Below are 10,485 nucleotides of genomic sequence, written 5' to 3' on the forward strand. Positions count from 1 at the left end.
TTAGCGTACAGAGTATTAGTTTTGACTCTGTGCTTTTGTTGCATTTTCTTCTTTCCACAAATTCTACTGTTGTTAGAGATAGCATCTAATAATTAACACAATGCAAATTTAGTATGTTAATGATTCAGTATTCAAGATTGCATCCTTGTAAGGACAATTTTGATATTTTCTTTCGAAGTCCACTGAAGTACAAGACAGTCTTACACTTTAAGATGCTCAGTTGATTAGCAACTTCATAAAAATGGAAAGAAGTTCAGAAAATACAATTTTCAGGTGCAAGAAATCGATTTCTCCCACAACAGTAAATAGGAAATTACTCCCTTGAGAGGTGGGGCAGAAAGGGGCCAGAAGGCAGACATGGTACCGGTTGAATTATGAGCATGATGCAAAAATGGGCATAAAAAGGGCAGGAGAATATCAGATTATTTACAGTTAAGTGGGTTTTTACTTTTATAAATAAATACTATGTAGTTATGTAGTAGAGGTGTTTTTTATGAAATATGATAGTCATATTCTTCTGGCAAATGAAAATGCGCCTTTTTTGTGTTTTGTGGGAGTTTTTGTTGTTGTTGTTGTTTTGGGGGTTTTTTGTGTGTATTTTTTGGGGGTTTTTTGTTTGTTTGTTTTTTGTTTTGTTTTGGTTTTTTTTAAGAGCTGCCTATGTAAAGCCCTGGCACTGTTACACTGTTAACGTCTCACTGGGACTGTGTACAATGTTCTAGTGCATTTCTTTCTGCTCTCATACAGCTTAGTTAGGTTTTATCATGAACTGCTTCCACAGATATGTTTGTGCTGTTAGTCTGTTTCAAGGCTTCATTGCAGAAAAATAAATAGGTACAACTCAGAACTAGCTAGCACTTGTCAAAACAAGTCCTAAAAGAAATGCCCCATTATCCAGCGTGGTATCTCTTGACAATTTTTTTCTGCACTGTAGAGTTAAAGCATCTTAATTCCTTACCCATCCTATATTAAATTATTGAGCTAAGAATGTATGCCTAATGTCCTTTTGTGTTAAAGGCAACAAAATCTTACTTTATCTAGCTATTGATATTGGGAATCCACCCTTTGGATAGAATATGGCAATGTATGTTAAATCCATGTAAGCAGGGAAGCAGTGCAGGAAACCTGGAGACTGAAGTTTCTGCTGGAAGGACACAAAAACATGATGGACAGCTTATCTCTATGTTTGTTACTCTGGTGTAACTGCAGAACCACTAGCTGCTTAAACTATTCTGTTTCAATAAGTTGTGACGATTAGATGAACGGGTAAGTTAGTTGTTTGTGAGGCTGTGGGTGAAACATGTTTCCTAGTGGTCAAAGGGAGACCAATTTTTAGGTGTTTGCCTGGGTAACCTATAGTGTTTATCTCTTAAGGAAGTCTGTCATGTAGTGTTCATTCTCATCATAACTTTAAGCTGAAGTTTTTATTTACTTGCCATCTGAGAATACTAAACCAATTAATTTAGTGTTTTTCTTTCCTTTTTTTCTTGTCCCCATCTGTTGTGTTTTGGTTTTTTTCTCACAATTAGGGTGTAATAAATGTTACTGTGGATGTAATAAATGTCTTTGGAGTGCTCACCTAGAGACCTTTAGTAGTTTAATATTTCTGAGGCTTTTCTTGGTTATTACCCTTTGCATTCCCAGAGATAAATTTCCAATTGATGAGTTTCCCACTGACAATTTTTCAATATTTATTAACTACATCTTCCCCTGTGCTGAGTGTAATTGAGAATTGGTATTCTGTCAGGACAGACTAGGACAGATTTAAGATGCATTTATATCAATACCTGACTGCATAGTTAATTTCTCCTTCTGTCCCTCACTTGTACCTGGAGCTGCAAGTTCTTCAAATATTATATATGCAAGTAGCGATCGCTAAAACCTCATACTCTTTCTAGAGGGAATTATTTAAACTTGGGTACCTAGCTCATTCTGCAAACTGATGGATTTTATTATGTTAGCTTATCTCATGTATGCCAATTATTTTCTATGTGCACAACTGAAATCCTATTGCAATCTTAAACTAAAAGTGAGAACCAGGGGTTTAAAGCTCAAAAGAACCCTCAAGGACTCTTCCTAAATTTCAAATAACTGTCATAAAATAACTTTTAAAAATCATATTAACCATTATATTTTTGTTTTTTATAAACAGGTGATCCAAGAGAGATATTTCCAGAATATATTTGCTTGTTCTTCCAGATAGGAGATAAATGTGTTAAGCTGGCAAAGTGATTCTGGTAAGAATTTTTTCACTAATTCTATAGTGAATGTCATTATATGTATAAGTGTTTGCAGTTTTGCTACTAGAAGGAACTTTCTGTACCATTAGTGCAAACAAACTTACTTTTACTTCCAAGGTCTTATCTTTTACCTAATATTTATATATTAATCCATCTGTTACGTTTAAATGTTACATTGAAAATTATTTGGTGCTTTTTTTTGTTTGCCCATGCTGTGCTTGGATATGGTGAAAGTATTTGACTTTTGAAGCTTTTACTGCAGCTGTTTATACAGAAATAGAAGGAGTTAAATGTGCTGTAGCACTCATTAAGTGAGGTTTATGTGGATTAAATGATCTTGTTTCCATAGCTGCCATCACTGATTATTGTTTTTGTTTTCATTTCTTCTGTGATCCTCTTTAGAGTTTTCTACAGCTGAGTCTTGCATTTCGTGTCTTGTTTGAGTTAAATGTTTCTCCATGTACTACTGCTGAGCATCCAAAGCAAAATTAATTAGTCTGGGAAGCAGAACCAATATTTTTGGTATTTTCTCCTGACCAGTGGCAGCAGAATTGTCTCTTGAATTAAGCACACTCTGGTAGTGACTGCTACCTGCTCAGTTGTGCCAGAAGGAATACACTTTCTGGTTTAGTTGTCAATTTAAAACATTGTACTTTTGCAACTCCCGAAATTATCTGAACTTAGTAGTTTTTTTATTTTCCCCTTGAAAAAAATCTGCATACTGTTGGAATACATAACATGGTATTGTTCAAATAAACTATTAAAGAATAGGATTTCTGTACAATGTTGTGGAAGTGCTATGTGTTTTGCCCTTATGCTTCAAGTCAAATACCTTTTAGTGTCAGACAAATGTTGAAGCTTGCATAGAGGTTACAAAGAAAAGCTGGAACAATGTCATTAACTTTCATTTATGCAGTGTGAGGGAATGCTCTGTTGCAGGCTTTTACTTGTTAGATCTGTGAAATCAGTGTTTGGGGTCCTGGGCTGTTGGCTAAAGTTTCACTGAAATTCTGTACGTTTGTTCTTTCCCTTCTACCCTACATGGGTATATTGATTCCTCAGTTCAGCAGACACTGTCTTTTGGAGGGGGTGAGATACAGGGAAGAATCTTTCCTGTATCTTTCCCTGTTTTCCCCCAGTCTTTTGTCTATAAGGAATGTATTTTCTGATGGAGTTAATTTCTGTCCTTTCCTCTACTTACAGCTCAGACATGAGCAGTGCCAGTAACTCACTGGCACGGGAATTCTTGACTGATGTCAACAGACTGTGCAATGCAGTGGTACAAAGGACAGAAGCCAAGGAGGATGAAGAAGAAGAAACTCATATGGCAGCACTGGGACAATACTTAGTTCAAGGCCGTGGGTTTATTTTGCTTACCACTCTGAACTCAATAATTGATCAGGTAGTAGCTTTTTTTAAGTGGTTTTTGTATTGAGCTTTGACTGTGTGGATTTGTCTGGCTCACGTTGGTTGTTCTTGGTGCTGGTTTTCTTTCCTTTTTGTCGAGAGTGCATGAGTTAATTGGGAAGACTAGAAATTCAAAAATAAATGTTGTAGTTGCATTCTGTCCTTCAGCAGGAGCAGAAAATGGAAAACTAGAAAATCAGACTTGTTTGCCAGCTCATATTTGACTAAGGCATGTGTGAAGCTCAAGTGCAGTAGCTGGGTGGAAAGAGACTTCAGCTGCTTGTCCCAGAATCATGTCAAGTGCCAAAATGCTTGAGTCAGCTTTTTGTGTTTGAAAGTTATTGATCTTTAGGACTGAAACCATTCTGATAGTGCTGCAAAGCATTGCATAAAAGAATTCTGTTTGAATTCTGTGCTTTCTAGAGTTCTTCCCTGCTCTGAAGTTCTTGGTATGTAAATGTTAGAATCCTAGTAGGAGCGGAGGTTTTTTGCTGGTTATTCTGTGGTTTTGATTTTTTTGTGGTTACATTTTTAGAACAGAGTTTCGAACTTGTCTGGGGCTTCCTGTTGACTTTTTAAAATCACTGTTTTGTGCTTTTGACTTTTCTGATTTTCTTTTTTGAGTAATTCTTTTTACAAGGAGGATTAGGTGAGCTTTTGTATAGAAACAGTTCAGAGGTGTAATAAATATCTTAGATATTTATTATCTGTCATTCTATAATTATTACTTATCATTCTTTCTGACTGGCTCTAGTCAATGATATTGTTTTTTCAGTGCTTAAAATAGCAAAAAGACATAGGGAACTGAATGCTGAATGGCTTGGTAAAATAAAGAGGGTTAATCTGTGTTTTAAAAGTACAAGATCTTTTATTTTTATTTTTTTCCTGACATAGGAGCTGACATGTCGAGAAGAACTTCTGACCCTCCTCCTGTCCCTTCTGCCCTTGGTGTGGAAAATCCCTGTCCAGGAAGAAAAAGCAATAGGTATGTTTTATCACTTAGAGTATTCAACACTTAAAGGAAGTGATTTGTAGTTTTACTACAGAGCAATGTAGTAAAACTACTACTATGAAGTTTTACTAGAGAGCTGAGGACTCTGTGCTAAAGAGTAGTTTATTGTCATACATATCCTCTGACAAGAAACGAAGATGTGGAATCTGCAGAGAATTTAAATTTTAAAAATGCCAAAAAATTGTGCAGAGAACGTAAAGGCTTTTGGTCAGTGTGAAAGGCAATGCTTTTGTTGCTGTGTAAAAACTGAACAAGGAAATGGCAGTGATCTGAGTCAGACTTTTTTGGTTTGTTTTGGGCTCTTATATTGGTCAGATGTATTCTTTTCCCTCCCAGAGGGTAAAACAAAGAGAATGAAGTAAATGAAATTACCTGACTGTTTGAGAGAGTTCCCAAGGATTCATACCCAAAACTCTTACAGGGCTTTTTTTTTTTTTGCTATTTGCCACTCCTCCAAATTGAAGGCTTTTGTTAATGTTTGTAGACTTGGAGTCTTTAAAGGGTCCGTTTCATTGAGGTTTTATATAATAAGCTTTCCTGCTTGCTGAGATGCATCATTCTTTTTTGCTCCTGTAAGCATGATGGAATTAAAGAAATGTTTTGGTTATTCTGTGACAGCTTAGTGGCTTTTCTAGGGTTTGTTTAAAAAGCTGTTGTGTAAATAGGTTTTAAGATGTTGCGGTTTATACACTACATAATGCACAGCTTTTCCTTCTACAAATTACCCTCTCTTAGTACTGCAAGAGTAATCATGATGTATCCAGTTGTGCACTAAGTCAGGGTTTTTCTTCAACTGAAGTAAGTTCCCCTGTGTTAGGCAGCTTTGTTCTTTCAGTGCAGGTAATATCCTTTGTTTGATAAAGTAGTCCTGATTAATTTCCTGCCTTCAAAGCGGATTGTTAGTTTCTTAAGTATCACAACAATGACTTTTTAAACAGCATGGCGCAGTCGTGCTTGTACATGGAAACATCTTTTCTTTCAGCTTAAATAAAGTTTATAGCTATTATGTGGGCTTCTGGGGCTTTGAGGTGGTGGGGGCTGTTGTTGTTAGCTATGACATTTTTCTAAATAATAAATTTATGGGGTAGAGGATACTTGCAGTTGTTTTATGGTAGCTATTTTACTGCCCAAAGCATCCAGTTACAGTTCTGTCACTTCTTAAAAATAACAATGGACTTAATCCAAGAACATTCACAATTGTTTCTCTGCTTGCTTTTCTGATAGTTTAATTGGAGTTTACTGGTAGAAATGAAGCAGTAGTATTTCTGTTTTATTCTTCAAAATGTGCTTGCCCTTTGACTCAGATTTAAATTTTATACTGCATACTTGAAAGTTGGGGTTTTTGTCTTGACTTTTGTACGAATATTCAGGACCCTAAACATTATTCCTTTCTGTCTCTCTTTTGTCCCTGACTATTTTAAAATCCCATACTTTTATTTCTGCTGCTTGTATTTGGAATAATTAATGCTGAAGTAAAAAGACTGAGGTCTGTATACTTGAATATTTGCTCTATTGATAAAAAGTAGAAACATTTATTTTTTCTACTATTACTAGTACACTGGTAATGTCGTCATGCATGCTAAGAGGACTGTGAGCTAACACACCCAGCTGAGTTGCAAAAAGTGACAATGGAGCATCAAGTTAAAAAAGACCTTTTCCTCCCTTTAGTTTGCTTACCAAAAAGTCCTTTCACCTACTTTGGCGAGATATTTTTTTGAGAATAGTTGTGCCAACAAAAAGTTTTAGGAAACCTTTTAGCACACTTTTGTTTAACCCTAAATAGAAAATGAAATAATTTTTCTAGGCTTTAAAAATAACCAGCCCTAAACATGAGTTGTTGCTGCCTGTTTTATACTGAAAATGTCTGATACGGGTGCATGCAAAACCATGACCTATTAAGATACAAATTTGCTGTGTATTTTAAATCTGGAAGTATTTAACTATAAAATAAGGGAAAATGCTTTACATATTCTAATGTTCCTTTGTTATCTTTCTGTTTCAATAGATTTTAATATACCCTTTACAGTAGACATATGCCTGACCAAAGAGAATAATACAAGTTCTGTGAAATCTACTCAGGAAAAACTAAACTTAGATGGAAGCACTCATTCATCTCTTCAGACCTCTGTAAAACTCAATCTTCGATCTCGTAAAAGCGGCCGTCTCCGCAAAACCACCCACCGCTACTCCGTGCGGGATGCGAGGAGGTCCCAGCTGTCCACCTCAGATTCCGAAGGCAATTCTGATGAAAAGACTGCTGTAATAACAAAACACAGACGCTCCCAGTTACTGCAGCCCTTTTTAACCTCTTCTGTTAGGGACAGCTACCCTGGGGGTAGAAGCGATTGCCAGCCTCCTGAAGTGGTACCAGGTTCTAATACCGATGCCCCTAATCTAGAAGGTTCCAGCAAAGTTATTCCAGCACATGAGATTTTGAATGAGCCAGCTGCAGGAACGTCTGAGAGCAACATGAATAACTCTCCTTTTGACTTATGCCATGTCTTACTGTCTCTTCTAGAGAAAGTGTGCAAATTTGATATTGCTTTGAATCACAGCTCTGCTCTTTCAGCGAGTGTTGTGCCCACACTGACAGAGTTCTTATCAGGATTTGGGGACTCCTGCAATGTAAGTAGTAATGCAGAGAATGAAGTAGTTTCTGCAGGGTGGACGGAAGAACCTGTGGCTCTGATCCAGAGGATGCTCTTTCGAACAGTTCTACATCTTATGTCTTTAGACATCAGCAATACAGAAACAATGCCTGACAATTTACGAAGAAATTTAACAGACTTACTTAAAGCAGCATTAAAAATCAGAATTTCCTTGGAAAAGCAACCTGGTCCTTTTGCTCCAGGGTACAAGAAAACACTACAGCAGCTGGTTCAGGAGGACTATATATTTTCTAGATATCGTCACAGAGCCTTGCTTTTACCTGAGGCTATAGAAGGGGTCTTACAGATTTTGATCTGCTGCCTACAAAGTGCAGCCTCCAATCCATTCTACTTTAGCCAAGCTATAGATCTGGTTCATGAGTTCATACAGCAGCAGGGATTTAAGCTGTTTGAAGTAACGGTGCTTCAAATGGAGTGGCTGTGTATGAAGAATGAGGGAGTACCTGGGGAAGCCTCAGAGCATCTGAAAGCCCTGATCAACAGCATCATGAAAATAATCAGCACTGTCAAAAAAGTGAAATCAGAGCAGCTCCATCAATCAATGTGTACAAGAAAGCGGCACAGACGATGTGAGTACTCTCACTTCATGAATCACCACAGAGATCTCTCTGGACTCTCTGTATCTGCTTTTAAAAACCAAGCTTCCAAAAATCCATTTGAAACTGCTGATGGAGAAGTTGATTATCCTGAGAGATGCTGTTGCATTGCTGTTTGTGCACACCAGTGTTTGCACTTGTTGCAGAAAGTTTCTTTGAGCAGTACCTGTTCTGAGATTCTCTCAGGTGTACATAATGTAGGAATATGTTGTTGTATGGACCCAAAGTCTGTGATTGTCCCGTTGCTCCATGCTTCCAAGTTGCCAATATTAAAAAATTTTCAACAGCACATACTGAACATCCTTAACAAATTTATATTGGATCAACTGGGTGGAGCAGAAGTCTCTCCAAAAATTATACAGGCATCATGCAATATATGTACTGTTGACTGTGATCAGCTCACTCAGCTGGAAGATACCTTGCAGGGCAACTCCAGTGATGCCAGTCCCACATCTGGTTCCTCTTGCAGAGTTCAGGGAATTCTGCCTAGCACTGGATCTGAAGATATGTTGTTGAGATGGCATGCACTGGAGGCTTATCAGGACATCATTTTTGAAGAAGACAAACTACGTGGCGCACAGATTGCAAGCCATATTTGCCACTTAATTCAAAAGGGAAATGTAGTGGTCCAGTGGAAACTGTATAACTGTATCTATAATCCCGTGCTGCAGAGAGGAGTGGAGCTAGCTTGCCATGCTCAGCAGCAGCTTGGACTAAGCACAGCTGATAAACTCATGTGCAGTTACCATAGCCAGGATTTGCCTTCTGAAGTGCTTCAGATTTATTTGCAGATGCTCCCTCTGTTGCTAAAATCCAGGTTGGTTGATTTTCTGTTTATCATTGGGAAACATGCTAATTAGGTACAGAGCTTTGTATATTTGTTACTGATTGGAATGTAAGTTTTATTTGGACTGTAGGTGGTGTTTGCCTATTGCAGGTGGCAACAAGATAAATGCTTCAGTAACAGGATACAAGCCTAGATTCATAAACTATAGGAAGTGAGGGCTCTCTACTCATGAATTATGATCTTTAACAAGCCAAACTCTGTAGCAACAAATAAAATCTTTGTCCACTGTGACATGCTCTCTGCCTTCTCATTCTTTGTTCTAAAATTAGTCAGGAATGTTAAACAGATTGATATGTCATTTTTCTGTGGGAATTAGAATACACAGTTTTCTGATCTGTTTCCTTTTTCCTTCTAGAATGGTCACTATAGAAACCACCTTTCAAAAAGAAGACTTGATGTTTACTTTTCCCGTAATAACTGTTTTTTAACTTAGAATATCCTGTTCATTTAAGCAGAGTTTAAGAACAGGAACCAAAACAACCCCAAAACACAAAAAAGGCACAAACATTCTCCCCAGGCATACAATAGATACTTTTAATTTAATGTTAAATTGATTAAATAATTGTTTAATAAATGTATGGAACTTTTTTCAGAATATGAATGTGTGCTTTTGTCCAGAAAAGATTGATTTTATTTCTCTTGGAGTCCTGAAGTCAATTTAGTGGGTTTATCCAAGACAAAAAGTAGAGTAGTACTCCAATTTATGTAAAGGGATTATCTAATACTGTTTTAACTTCTAACCTAAACTGTATCAGAAGCTATTAATTTTTAAAAGTGTACTTAGTGGCAAAGAGGAAAGAGAAATAAAGCTTAGATGAAAAGTTTAAAAGGTCCTTTTTTTTTTTTTTTTTTACTGGCTTAAAGGTGGGAGTAAATAAGTAAATGATCTGTTTCATTCTAGAGTAACTTGATCAGAGTAAATCTGATCCTGTGGGAAGGGCATGGGAGGTAAGTAAGGTGGATATCTACAAGCAAATATAGTATGCTAAAAATCTTACAGTTCCTTACCCTAAATTTTGTATGAACTTAATATAATACTTGGAGAGTAGAAGAAGGGAAAAATAGACTTGGAAGCAAATATATGGAAAGTTTTTTTGATATTGGACATGCTGACATAACAATTGCACAAAAAATTGTGCTTGAAAGGTATTCCAGAATTTATCCGAAATTCATCATCCATGCAACTAGTAGACAGCTAGGAATATGTCATCAAGTTTATTTGAGAAGGAATCACTGCTTTCTGGTGAAATCACCAAACAGAGAAATTGCTTCAATTGCTAATAAAAAATTTGGGCAAAGAAATACCACTGAAGAGTAAATGTCATAAATAGAGTTAATTAGCCACCTTTAGTGTTTTGAACATCATATATTTTTGTGGTCTGCATTTTAGAGGGAGATATTTCCTACATTATATCTCACAAAAAAGTTGAATTTTCCACTACCAGCTGGACAATACTGAGTTAGGATCCTAGAGTGCTGCAGACAAGTTCCTTTTCTCTTTAATTTACAGTAATTTATAGCAATTGCTGAGTTACGTGAGGTTTTGGATGTTTTATAAAGTAACTTTCTTATGCTTTCTTTTGCAGAGTAATTAGAGACTTGTTTCTGAGTTGTAATGGAGTGAATCAAATGATTGAGTTAAATTACTTAGATACATTAAGAAGCCATTCTTTGAAGGTGTTAGAGACCTTGATACTCTGCCTTGATGATCAGC

General features: G+C 36.6%; 1 protein-coding gene across 1 annotated transcript in view; it reads left to right on the plus strand.

Moving 5' to 3' along the window:
• The first annotated feature begins 2,149 nt into the window (after positions 1 to 2,149).
• LYST (lysosomal trafficking regulator) overlaps positions 2,150 to 10,485 on the plus strand; it is a 62,666-nt gene continuing 54,330 nt past the window's right edge. Inside the window, exons 1-5 of the mRNA XM_031058776.1 lie at positions 2,150 to 2,237; positions 3,444 to 3,642; positions 4,542 to 4,632; positions 6,665 to 8,741; positions 10,358 to 10,484. Coding sequence (XP_030914636.1) covers positions 3,451 to 3,642; positions 4,542 to 4,632; positions 6,665 to 8,741; positions 10,358 to 10,484 — 2,487 coding nt within the window. The 5' untranslated portion in view covers positions 2,150 to 2,237; positions 3,444 to 3,450. The remainder of the gene's footprint in view (positions 2,238 to 3,443; positions 3,643 to 4,541; positions 4,633 to 6,664; positions 8,742 to 10,357; position 10,485) is intronic.

Source organism: Geospiza fortis, unplaced genomic scaffold, assembly GCF_000277835.1.
Source record: "Geospiza fortis unplaced genomic scaffold, GeoFor_1.0 scaffold381, whole genome shotgun sequence".
In the NCBI taxonomy this organism is placed as follows: Eukaryota; Metazoa; Chordata; class Aves; order Passeriformes; family Thraupidae; genus Geospiza; species Geospiza fortis.